Below are 13,925 nucleotides of genomic sequence, written 5' to 3'. Positions count from 1 at the left end.
TATAATACATCCGGACCAATGTGGTTTTATAGGGTTGGGGGGTGGGACACCTCCATGAACATTAGAAGACTAAACTTTATAATGGAATATGTCCATCATTCAGATGAGGAACTGGCCATGATGGCGATAGATGCCACAAAGGCCTTGGTGCGGTGGAGTGAAAGTGGCCGTTTAAAGTATTGGGATGGGTCCTCAAATATTAGTCGATTCAGCTATTGTATGTAAGCCCCAAGCACGGGTTAGGACGGGCGATTGGATATCTGGGAAATGGACACTAGAGGCACCTACCAAGGATGCCCAGCTTTGCCAATCCTGTTCCCCCCCGCCCCCTCTAGCATAGGGGGCTTAAGCTATGCCCGAATTGTGAGAAGAATAGCTGCCCTGTGGGAGGAGACCCTCATGGAACCAGAACAAAGCTCCCTAATGCACCAGATACTAAACGCAAATCACAGAAGAGGACTGATCTCACGCCTGTACCAGCAGATGGTGGGAGGTGGGACAAAAACTCTCAGAAAGGAGTGTTAAGGCAAAATGGAAACGGGATGCCGGGAGAGGGATATCCGAAGGGCAGTGGGCTAAGATACGTGAACAAACTCATAAAGGGTCAAGAAACACCAGGTTCAGACTCATACAGTACAATTTCATTCACAGAGTATATAGGACACCATCCAGGCTCCACATGATTAACCCGCAAAACGCACATACTTGCCCTAGATGTAAAGAGGCCTCAACTGGTTTCTGGCATATGATTTGTGACTGGCCAAAGATTAGGATATTCTGGGAGGAAGTCACTTGTAAGACCAACTCCTGGGCCCACAGCGAGTACACCTGCACACCAGAAACATGCTTATGGGGGAATACTACCTGAAGCAAAGAGAACCAAGACCAAAAGGAAAATAGTAGCCTTGTTGCTCATATTATCCAAACGCAGGATTGCAATCTCGTGGAAAACCACAGGGGGCCCATCGACCCAGTTATGGATGAAAGATGCACATTGCTGGGGATTGCAGAGATGGTGCCATTAAGGGATCAGACTCCAACAGACCAAGGGGAAGATAGGGGAATGGATTGGGGACAAATGTTGAATACTCCTGACCTACGCCCACCATGATGGGATACACGAGGGAACGGACCTATCAAGAGTCAAATGCCAGTCTCGATCAGAAATTGAGCTAGATCTGGAGTTTTTGTTCTGCATTATTGCTGCCGACCTGGCTGCTCGCACCTGTTCGGTAAACAGGCGCAATGTTTCAGAACCTCGCATTGGAACATTTAAATTGTATGTTGCATATTCTAGGTATACATGTTATGGTTTAAAACGTTTTGTATTCAAGTAATGTTTGATGAGTTGCGGTATTGAACGCACTTGCTGAGATTTGTAACTAAGCAACTGACTGAAGCTTTTATCGCTTCTTTAATAAACAAATATATAAAAAAAGAAAGAAATAGAGGTTCAGATCTACCTGCTTCAAGATTAACATTCGCACGACGAAGCATGGACACGTAATTGAATAGAGACTGCAATCCATAGGGTCAAGGAGGGGCATCTGTACTTGCTAAGTAAGCAGACCCATGTAACCGTTTTAAAGCACAGAAACGGACATGAGTTTCAGGCAGTGATTAGCCGATTAAGTGGCAAAGTGCAAACATGCGTTATCAGGACATACCATGCTCCTATATTTCCCTACTGTTAATCTCCATACGAGCCAATCCTTTCCTTGCATAGTGGGGTTCAATACGACACTCAAGATAATAGGTGAGGGGCTTAGGGAAGAGAGAAGCTCTCTGGCACTAAGACGGCTATCGTTAATTGAAGTCCGTTTTAAAACGCGAAAGATGGATGGTGAGAGCAGCACAAAATCGAAGTCTGCATTTACTAGTGACTGTTAGAGGGTCAGAAATTGCATTATATGCCTATAATATGAACAGCTCTAAACTCCAAAGGCCACACAAGCTGTAGCCACATTTGAAACATTCCAATTAGCATTTGCTGAGCTACATTTCACAAACGTATTCCAAATGTTGACTTTGCCAGTATTCTAGACTCAAACACAAAAAACACATATTGTCAAAGTGAATTCGGGGTTAATATGCTCACTGGAAATCTAAGAGCTTTAGGCATTTCGAATTTTTTTTCAATGCAGCATGCATGAGAGAAGCTATTGCTCAAGTAATAAGTATACCAAATAACGGTCACATTCTGATCACGTTGTTCTTCAAAACAAATCTTGCTATGCTTTAATGAGTGCCGGGTCCTTTTAGCAGTAGGGTTATTGCATTGTACTTAAAAATGTGCTTGCATTAGTATTTACAAAAAGAACATGAATTCTGACCAACATTGATAAAACACTAACCAAGGTGGAATGTTTTAATTAGGATGTGCAAATTAGAAAATGTTGTGAATGTTATGTGAAGAAAAATAGCACTGTCGTCCATTTTATCATTTGGCAAAAGCTCATCTTGTTGAAACACGCTGATACAGAAGTGACAAATAACAAATGTGTATAAGCAAGAGGTTTTGTTTTAAATGTTCCTACAAGTTAAAAGAATGACTTAATTGTCTGCTAGAACGTGATTGAGTAACAGGGAACAGGGGTGGGCCTTTTTAAAAGGAAGGCGTTTTTGCAGCCAGAAGTCAAGCAAGCAGTTTCAATGGGTAGGCCAAGACTGTAGTCTTTGGGACTAAAATTGGCACTTTGCCGATTTTTCAAAGCTTGCTTTGATATGGAGATGGAGGCAAAACTAATTTACAAAGCTGAACTACCTTGGGAACAGGCAACAAACCGCTTGCATATGCCTTCACCCCAAGACAGTAAATTGCTAATGCGGCTAAACATTGCCACTTGGCCAATGTTTCCGAATTCAAATGTTTAGCCCATTTCAGTATTTTTGTGGACGAAATAAACAATTTTCACCCCATTTTTTTAAAATATATTTTTCTTTTCATTGGGACAATTCTTAAAAGACACCAGTTCAATCTTTCATGGGCTGGTGACACACTGAGTTTAGAATGGTACTGAGTTTGGGCACACTGTCCACATACAACCCGTGTTGCCCCTCATACTTCTCTGGCCAGGATAAGTTGGTCCATCAAAGCAGAGAAAAGGGCGACATTCTTTGAGGGGGGATTTCAAATGGTTTACCTGTACTTCTTTTTGATCCATAGCTCTAGATCACTGTTAAGCAGTTGTATTCTAAGCTAACTACCTATATACCATGGAGTTTTGACAAGAGTTTTTAACCCTTTCCACCCAATGGGTTATCCAGAGGTTGGTCTGTATAACCTCACCGGTCCCGAAAATTGCCAATCCATAGCAACAGAATTGTGAGTACAACTGTATATTTTACTGTGCCACAATAGCTAAATACACACTCATTAGTAGGTAGTTTTAACATTTTAGAAGAGTAGGATGCAGGGTATCTACTCCACTACCTTATTGATAATAGTAACTGTATATTTGCTTGACTATGCTTATATATTATCTATACAAGAAATAAACACATGCTGAACGAGAGCAAGTGAGCATTATTAATGTGTTTCTATTTATGAACATAAGAGACACTATTTTGCAAGTGTGAACACGTGTTGGTTTATTGATAAAACTGTGGGGAAGATAACCCACAGTTTGATCATACAAGGGTCATGAACAAGCATACACTGATTCACTCAGAAGCTGGACTCATAACAATCTTGCTGTCCAACAGTAACCCGTCAGGTGCTTCTGGGTAGTAGTTTCTCTTGCACTAAAGCGCAGAGCCCCAACTTTCTCCATAGTCATTGAACTTGTTCCAAACATTTGCCAGCCACTAGCCTTATGGATCTTGGGAGGGGACATCACCACATGTGAAAATGTCTTTTCCCAATTTATTGGCCTTGGCTTTGCCTCCGACAAACTAGGTGAAATTGTGCCCCCATACTGACTCTTCCCATTCTCTAGAAAGCTCAGGTTTTCCAGATTACGCCACCTTTTAAACCATGTAATAATTCAAGGCATAAAATAAGCAGTGTCGCATAGCAATTTGCTATGAAATTCTGTTGATTTTCCAATTAAACTGACGCGTGTGTAGTACAGCTTGCCATTTAAATTACCCTGTTCAATGAAAGCACAGCTCACCCTGCATTCTCTTGCCCTCAGGGGTCTCTCCATCCTCTTTTCCCTGTTCATTGCAAGTTTGAAGGGACTAATGGAGAGAGTGCAACAGTAAGAATCCCCTCCACTCTTTAAAGTGCAAAAGGCCATTAAAAAAAAGTATCAATATCACAGATGGTGGCTCTGAGTACTAATGGTGATAAATACCACTTTCATGGATGTACATGACTGACATGATATGCTTGGGCCTACATGGTTTGGTGGGGAGGTTAGTAGTAGCCCGACCCTCCCCCAAAAGTGGCATTTAATGCTATATTGAAAATCATATCAATGACAGGCAAGGGCCATCTTGTTCACCTGAAGTATTACCCTGCCTGCTGCAACACTGTACTAAATAATTAGTCTCACGCTATGACTTTCCTTTAACATTGTGAACTTTTTGATTTATGAAACATCTGAACTTCACCCTGCAGAACAAATGATGGGTCAAGCATGTGGATCATACAATAAATGGGACACTGCCCTGTGCATCACCTAGCTGCACAGAGCCTTGCATTGAAGACCTATTTTCAAAGCATTTTTATCATATGCATTTAATTATTTGTGTCCATTCATACAGCTAACCTTTATATTTTACAGACACCCATCTCACTAATGTCTCACTTCAGCAGTACCCGAAAATGCTGTATTGCTGCTCATTGTATGTCTTGGGTTCAAATAACTTCTGGTGAGATTAAAAATATGAATACAAAATTGCTAATCAAATTTGTTTGTTTGCTTATCAAGACTTTTTTAATTAGCAAACACTGCTAATCAATTTTTTAAAACTAATGTATGCCTTGTAATTAATTTTCAAATGATTGATACTAAAATGATATGTTATCATCCACCTAGAGCCTCATATCAGATTATGCTTCCTGTGTCTAAACAATGGCCTAAAAGTTGTCACACTATTGGTACTGAGAACAACCATAAATGAACAAGGGCTGAGGCTAGAGCAGACCCGTCACCATTCAAAAATGTTTGGAGGTTGCACATACCTCTTTAGCAGGTGCCTAACTCTTTGCACCAACGTTTTGGCCATAGGAACTATGTGAATAAAATGGGAAAAAAGGGGACGATTATCAGAGAGCTGCCTGAATCAGCAAAGAAGGCTGCATAACCAATTTAGGGACAGGGCTAGCTGATGACTGGTCCCACTCACCAGCCTTGACCTATTTCAAGATGTTTGCCCCCCCACCCCCCTTTTTTGTCCCCTTTGGCTACAGTTGGGAAAAAAGTCCATGTCATCCACAGAGTGCTCATCTTACAATGGAGTCAAAAGATTGCAACGGGGTGGAGATTTTGCGAGGGGAAATCGCTCTCTCAGCAAAGGGATAATATAGACTAAACCAGAATAAAAGGGCAACAAGGAGAGAAGAATGTTGCTGGATACGAAAAATGCCCAAAAGAGGCGACTGCTTGAAGGCGCCAGCAAAGACAACACTTAACATGTGTGGTATAAAGCACATATTACCTATGTAGAGGAAGGTTGAGTAAAAAGTAATAAGAAACCTGCTGGATACTGAAAACCCAGGGAAGGCAGCCAATTGGGCTTCCATCCCCCAAGCTCTAGCCCATCGCAACTGAAGTGTTAAAAGGCCTTGATACGGTTAAAGTGCATGGATATAACCGATAGAGAAACTGCATAAAATACCAACGTCAAAATGTCTGAACAGCAGAGATTACATGGATCAGATGCATTAACGTGCTGAAAGTATTATATAAACGAGGAAGAACCTAGAACTGCCAAGTTACTGATGGCAGGTTGTCACTAGACAAATCCCTCCAGTTTCAAAACTCTAAAAGGCATTCTAGACAGAAAAACTCACATGTAATATCCTTGGTCTCTGATGTTGTTCGTAAAATCCTAAACAAAATCACATTTTTTATTTGTATTTAATCCATTTAGATTTTTACAAAGACGTTTTGATCCTGTTCAGAATTATATAAGTGTTTTGACTGTGCGTTCTCTGCATGGACCAAGAACGAAAAGTTCTGCTAGTGAATAGACTTCAGAAGGAGACCCAATATCTTCATTTTCTAACTAGAAAGGTTAGTTAGAAATCACATTTGAAGTCACATAAATCCTATGGACTCCAACTCCCATAACGCCTTAAGTACTGATACGAGGAAGGGGGAGTTAGTATGGATTGAAAGAAACCCTAAACTAAGCATGCAGACTAGTTGTTACAATGAAGATTAGCTGTGCGGTACATTTAAAAATAGCTTACACTCGACTGGGAGTTGGCGAGAAGAGAAGCAGAACGGGCGAAGCGGGAAGCAGAACGGCCGCCCGGGAACAGACCATGCTGAAGGAGGCAGATGCTTTCAAGATACCACTTGTCAGCATTACTTACCGGGGTGATGGCCGACCGAGGCTAGTGTGGCAGGCACCAGAGAAGAGCCACCAAGGAACCGGCACCTGCAGCTTAGCCGTCAAAGAAGCAGTCGTGCCAAACAGCAGCAGCTTCACCAGCAAGCGCATGTGGAGCCAGCGGGAAAGTCACAAGAGGATCTTCAAAGTGGAAGACGTCACCCACGAGTATGGACATTGCTGCCGCAACGTACCATGGGTCAGAAACGCTATCAGACACTGGTGAGTTGGCCCAGTGATGATGGGAACCCCGGTGCGTACCAACGGGCACATGAACAATTGAAAGTTAATTTTGAATACCTACCAAGTAAAATAGAAAAACAGAATTTGCACAAATCCTCATGCATGAAATATTAATATGGGGACATTTGGAGAAGTATTGCCACAAGCAAATTAATACTGGTGAACTTAAACGACAGAACTTGGAACAAGTCTCCATATATGAAATGTCATGACGTGGAAAGATGGAACAAGTATTATCTAAAGCCAGTGAAGTATAGACTGCAGGAGTACAACTGTGCTATACTTAACAGAGAGAACATTGAAAGAAGTTCTGATAAACGAAGTTCATCAGGCAGTGAGCCTTTGGGGGGAAAGATACCCGGCAGGATATTATACCAGGGGCGGAGGGGGTCTACAAAACTCAAGGGGAGTTCCTGGCAGGGGAGTACATCAGGTAATCCTTGTAAAGTGTATGAAAGAAAAAGATTGTGAACAGAAACCTTGCAGGAGAGTATACCAGGGCATCTGAAAAGTCATCCCTGAGAAGTGGTTAAGTGGTTATATTTATAAAAAAAAAATTTTAAAAGACACTTTTGCCATCCTTAGATATTGTGTGGAAGCGACACCTTTGCCAGCTTTGAGAAGTTGTTGTATGGAAGAGACATTCCTGCCATCCTTAAGGAAACCGTATGAAGAAGACACTTGCCATCCATCCCGAATTAATCAAGGGGGAAAGGAACCACCCTCTGGATCCAAGGACGTCTCCTTGGAAGAGACTATTCTTGTTGGAGTTATCCATTTGATCACATTTTGGCTAAACCTAGATCAGAGAGTTTTCCTTACACAGTTGTTTCATTTCTAGCATGAGGGTCAGATATTTTTGACCACAAGACAGACTGATCTTTAGTTTTAGTTTCCTAGGCAGGGAAACTCTTTAGAATAGGGACAGAAAGGCCTTTATCCAACCCTTTTCTTTTAATAAAGATGGCGGATGTTGAAAACACTACTGGGTCAGTTTCTTATTTCTGACCCCTCACACTGCACACTAAAAATCCTCCAACACCCTGATATACCACCTCCCCCAATCCAAGGTTCGAAAGTAAAAACTGATGAGCAGGAGCAAAGACCAGCTCCTGAGATGTTAGGCATCACTCACAATGCAGGAACCCTGGAGTGAGTACTCCGAGCACCATGAATATAACGTCGTCTTGAGATGCACACTGACTTTTTCCTATGTACAATTCATTGTGCACTAGATGTATCCTAATTCATTCCCAAATGCTAAAGTTAATTTTGCGTATGCATGTTTGAAAGCACCAATTGGCTTCGGAGTCAAAAGTAACGCTCTGCTCGGATAGAAGCAGGAGCTAAATAGCTCCCCTCAATTTTGAACCCTGCTAATCGATAACTAAAGCTCCACACCAATAGTCATCAGGGAAGTTGTTGCACATCACCTCCGAAGCGTGTATAGTCCCCTAGTCAAACACACATTGCAACCCGGTTCCTTCATTAAACAAGTCACTTACCCTCAACCTGCATCCCACTTTTTTGGGAGCCACCTCAGACCGGATGAGCCATTGCAATCCCAGAATCCATTCCAAGCTTAAGAACAACCAATTAAACCGTGCCCCAAACTACACTGGACTGCTTGACAACATACCAAGTCCCTCTGTGTACAAACTGAAAGTACCGGAACCACTAGGGAAAACACATCTTTAAGTTAACTACATCACCACCTCATCTCCCCTCCACACACCAAGACCCTGCAACCCACACACGAGTACAATACGCAGTATCCACCATGTCAAGCATCGGTGCCATGAGACCACTGTGGCGATAATGGGCACAGTATACCCATCATTTACATTGTATATAGGCGCTTCATTGGACGTCGCCACGTTTTTTGTGTGTGCCTTCTAATCTCTTAACAAGTACGTTTAGATTCCACCGCTTTTAGTATTTGCCCCAAAGATGTAGAGGTGTTTATCTCCTCTATGTGCATCTCAACTTTTTGTTTTCTCCTCAAGTTGAGAAATAAAGTGTTTATAATCATCCCTCTATGTTGCGCAGCATAAGAGAACATCTCTCGACATCCAGCTCTCCCAGATCACACTGCAGGCAGGTTCTGGCTTCTCAGGATTAACGTTATGATCAGTCTTTTTCCAGCATGTGGTCGCTCAGAACGTATTTGATAAACTTGCTTATATACTTTGTGTTCATGAGCACAGTCCAGTATTAAACAAGTTGGAAGCAGTGGTGGAAATGGAAACGGGAATTCTCAAACCCCCTCTCAAACATTTGCATCTCAAAAGATTAGTCATGAGAACCTGGAAAATAAGGCAAGCAATGAACATTTCCTATAATAGTGCAGGCAAAGTATAAAACGTGCACACCTTTCAAACCGAAAAATATGTATTTAAATGCTGCCTGCAAAGTAATATCTAACAAGTGATTTCACAGGTATCCTGACCAGACATTTAAGTGGTCTGGAGTCAAAGTGTCTTGCACCTGGACTAAACAACAATGGTTCGAATTTTGGTTTCATCGCCCTTTAAAGTCCAAACACACAAAGACGTTTAACCAATTGAAGGGTGAAAATTGACTTTTCCAGATAGGAGAACGAGAGAGTTAATTTTTGCCAGCTCCCAAAATCCAGCAAAATCTGTCCCAAACTCCATCGCTAGTTTGAAGTACAATAAAAATTATCTGTACATATTTAATTTTTCCATAGTGCCCAAGTGGTGTCTCCCAGCAATCCTTGCAGGGCCTTGGTCAAGGTTATTCAGACAGATACGAGGAGAATGGTTTTGGGGGGTTCGGGAGGGGGGGGTGGAATGTTGGGTTTGGTCCTCGAATGCCTGGTGATGAACATTCTTAATGTGCATCAGTAGTTTAGATGCGCTTCTGGACACTGAGCCACTGAAGGAATCTACCTAGTTCTATGCGCCCATGATTGGAGTAGTTACTGTGCCCAAAGTGAAAGAGTCCTTTGGACCCCGTGTATTATTGTGCCCATGGTGAGAGGGGCATTGGGCACTGTGTATTATTTTTTTATTTAACTCGGTCTACAAGCTTAGCGCTTACGGTTTGGACCAGGACAGGAGCAGGGACTTTAGGTAGTATAAGAACTACATCATTTGTATTTTTGTTTTTTTTTCTTTAATCCGGTTTCCACGTGAGGACTAACAGCTGTACTTAAAAAGGAAATCAAAGATACCGAGTATTTTACTTTTATAGCATCAGTCTTTTTTTTCCCAGAACCAGGATTTTGGGTAGTTCTAACCGGGGCTTCATGCCTTGAGGTGCACTTTCTGGAGCTTTGGGTTTTACTGTAGGGCGGCACCGGGGCCTTGCAAGGGACTCCAAGGCTCCAGAGAGCCCAACTATAAAGCCTCATGGTCGGGTGTCTTAAAATCATTCAGAAGACCAGATCTCTGCAGCAAGCTGAAAACAAGGCAGTGCCATCTACCTGTGCATTGCAGGAGAACCCCCTTCCCATCAAGCAAAGCACCCCTTTTCAGTCCGCCTGCCATGATCGTGTGCTCTGTGTGTCACTCCGGGCCACCGCTGCCTGAAAGTGTAAGAAAAACAAAAATGCAGTGGGATCAGCCAAGCTTAAAAGAGGAGCTATTGATGTTGTTCTTAAATGCTTGATCTTGTGTCTATTTTCCAGCTTTCCCCATCCAAATTATTTTCAACAATTGTTTTGCTTTTTAACGGTCTTCCGTTCTGTGAGTTGCTTTTAATGCTTTAAAGAGGAAGTGGCATCAAAAGGAAGGATGAGCGCTAGTGCAGTCTGTAGATGCAAAGGTACGGAGTGCACGTGCAGCCTGTAGATTCATTCTAGCAGCAAAGGGACGGAGTGCACGTGCAGCCTGTAGATTTATTCTAGCAGCAAAGGAAGGCGTGCACGTGCAGCCTGTAGAATGATTCTAGCAGCAAAGGGACGGATGAGTGCATGTGCAGACTGTAGATTCAATCTAGCAGCAAAGGGATGGATGAGCGCACGTGCAGCCTGTAGATGCATTCTAGCAGCAAAGGGACGGGTGAGTGCATGTACAGCCTGTAGATTCATTCTAGCAGCAAAGGGACGGATGAGTGCAAATGCAGTCTGTAGATGCATTCTAGCAGCAAAGGGACGGATGAGCGCAAGTGCATTCTGTAGATGCATTCTAGCAGCAAAGGGACGGATGAGCGCAAGTGCAGCCTGTAGATTCATTCTAGCAGCAAAGGGACGGGTGAGTGCACGTGCAGCCTGTAGATTAATTCTAGCAGCAACGGGAGGAGTGCACGTGCAGCCTGTAGATTCATTCTAGCAGCAAAGGGAGGAGTGCACGTGCATTCTGTATATTCATTCTAGCAGCAAAGGGACGTACGGAGTGCACGTGCATCCTGTAGATTCATTCTAGCAGCAAAGGGGCGGATGAGTGCAAGTGCAGTCTGTAGATCCATTCTGGCAGCAAAGGGACACAATAAAAGGTTGGAGGTTTTTACTTTTCATCAACACGAGCATGTACCTGCTACTACTTCTCTTTTTGTGGAGTGGGATTAACAGAACTGGAAGTGCAATTGTACTGCTACCAACAAAAATACTGTAAGCAGCAGTAGAGCCCCTGCTACCAGTAATCATTAATACTGCTATTAGTACTACCAGAAGTCAAAGTGAATAGCAGTACCAGTAGTTGTATTATTGCTACTAGTAGTAGCAGGGATGTCATTTGGGGGTCGCCAGAGGTCTCAAGAGCGACCGCAGGCGATTGGCCAGCGACCCCTGTCAATCTCTTGTGACCTCTGGCTGTTTATGGGGCGTGGCCACAGCGTGCTGCGACGCTTGTCCTCCATTCCTCCAGGACCTCCATTTTGATTATTGCACGTGCGAGCGCGCTGCGTGCTTCTCCTCTCGTGCTGCCTGGCCTGCTCCTCAGTTTGTGTCCAAGCAGGCTGCAGGCATCCACCATGATCGACCACCACCCCACTGAAGGCCAGGCAGGAGCCGCAGGCCAGTGACTACTTCGGCCGATGAGGTCGAAGCTCAGGCAGGTGAGCGAGTTGACCACCGTGGTCGCCGCCGATCACGGCCGCTGCAGGCAATTCATTTTTACTAAAGAAGTTACAAATATGTGCCGCCGGCGGCAGCTTAACCACATTGCAAGCCGCCCTCGGCACATATTTGCAAAGTCGTTAGTCAAATGAATTTGGTGCCGCAGCCGACGGCAGCACCAAATTCATTTTACTAACGTTTCAAATATGTGCCGGGCCCGGCGGTCGGCTTGCTCAGCTGCCGCTGGCAGCACATATTTGTAGCATCAATGCTCTATAATCAAGGCTTTTGCCCAACAATATTGTAAGGCCTGGAGGCCCAGGCTATGGGGGATTTAAAATGGCTGAACGTGCTAGAAGGTAACTTCTGGAGATAGATGTTGAAGTTGGCCCCCTCGACTGGGTTGGTTTCCTTTAGTTGCCAGGTAATGGTACGTAGAGGGCTGTTATATATTCTTTAATGCTTCCCTCCTGTCCATTACTGGATATGCTGGGGGGCAGTTGTGATTCTGAGCCTTCTGGCCCATCCAGTTTTGTCCAATTAAACAAATAATTATTTGCTTGTATTGGGTAGACCCCAGATTTTGAGAGAGGCACTTGTTATGATATTATGAAAAGTATATTTAAGAACAAAGTTAAACGCAGGGACTGGATTAACAACTACGAACACTTGAATCGTCTAAAGAATTCTACGTTTGTGGTGTGTGTAGTACCTTAAAGCACAACCATATTTATTACATAGTCCCAGGGCAGCTGTTCGTGACCGGGTATTGCGGCTTTGTATAAACCATTGTTGGTTATACAAGGTATGTGCACTCAAATGCCCATTGAAAACAGACGTTGTTGCATATGCAGATCACAGGACAAGATGGAGCCGGCCGGCATGTGTTCACTGAATGCAGAGAGCTGGCTTCCATTCACATGTGCATTCTGGGACGATTTGTAAATCGGGATGATTCTATCGAGTTCTGGGATTATTGCTTGTGCACAGACTCCGAGGCTATGCACGTTGCACTTTTTTTAGCTTGGGGAAAGAAATAATAGTAACACACTAAGAAATGAAGGACCACATTTGTTAAATAATGGAAGAGTAATTCCGATTTTTTTCTATTTATTTATTTCATTGAATACGCACAAATTTGTTTTTGTTGGTTGAATAGTTCGTCAGATGAAATGTTAACATAAGCGATTGTGCTTTTAAATGTCCTATGTACATGTATATTTGGTGTTTTAACAAGATACATTAATGATTCTTGTAATTTGTAATTAGCAATATACAAGTTTTAGAGAGTTATGAAAATGGTGTATGATACTAGTCTCGTTTTGATGAATGAATAATATGGTTTAATTGATTAACAAATTTTTGTTTTGAAAAAGTTCTTATGAATACAAATAAATTAATAATAATAACTGACATAAAGTGGGGAAAATGCTCCTGTGCATTGTGGATGAATTAGCATCTAATGGACGTTTTTCATGTCTTGCCCTACAAAAACGATTGTAAACTGTGTGGCTTTTTACCTAATTTATCACAAAGTGTACTGTAAAATTCACTATTTTAACCCCTCATTTACACATTTTTCTCAGGGGCTGAGGGGGGCAATCCTATCCCAGCTCGGTGGGTTTGCTCTTTCTCGCTACGCTCAGTAGCCCCTACGGATTCGGCGGCGGGCAGAACAAGCCCAGTTCCCTCTTCGGGCTGGCCTTAGGGTGAGCCCTACTACATTAGCTACAGGCCCCACTTGTTACACAACTTTGGATGGGCCCATGCCGAGTTGGGGTTAAAGTGAAAGATGCACCTAATGGGACAAAGCAAGGCATAAGAGCTATTCAGCCTCCTGGGCGCAATGAGTTTAATGACCCCACTCACGACCAGCTTTCAAAACTGCTCTCCGGTCCCCCTAAAATGTTGTGGCTGACGCCGCCCCTGCTGCTCCCGTCCCTCTAAATTGTTGTGGCTGGCTCCGCCCCTGACACTCCAGTCCCTCTAAAATGTTGTAGCTGGCTCTGCCCCTGCCGCTCCAGTCCCCCTAAAATGTTGCCGCTGCCAGTTTTTATGGGAGGGCAAAAGGGACACTTGCCCCGGGGCTCCACTTGGAGGGGGCCCCAGAAGGCTGCATGATCTAAAGAAGTAAGATTCCATTCTTCACCCAATT

The 13,925-nt window shown here is 43.3% G+C and overlaps 1 protein-coding gene across 2 annotated transcripts in view; it reads right to left on the bottom strand.

Moving 5' to 3' along the window:
- UNC119 (unc-119 lipid binding chaperone) overlaps positions 1-13,925 on the bottom strand; it is a 423,630-nt gene that overhangs the window by 397,833 nt on the left and 11,872 nt on the right. The window contains exon 2 of one of the 2 annotated variants that reach the window (XM_069615339.1): positions 10,199-10,300. The exons of the other annotated variant lie outside the window; for it this stretch is intronic. Coding sequence (XP_069471440.1) covers positions 10,199-10,262 — 64 coding nt within the window. The 5' untranslated portion in view covers positions 10,263-10,300. The remainder of the gene's footprint in view (positions 1-10,198; positions 10,301-13,925) is intronic. 2 annotated transcript variants of the gene reach the window in all.

The sequence above is a fragment of the Ambystoma mexicanum genome, chromosome 9, assembly GCF_040938575.1.
Source record: "Ambystoma mexicanum isolate Mex_15411 chromosome 9, UKY_AmexF1_1, whole genome shotgun sequence".
In the NCBI taxonomy this organism is placed as follows: Eukaryota; Metazoa; Chordata; class Amphibia; order Caudata; family Ambystomatidae; genus Ambystoma; species Ambystoma mexicanum.
Note: the sequence above shows the minus strand (reverse complement) of the source record. Positions and strands in the feature narration are given on the sequence as shown.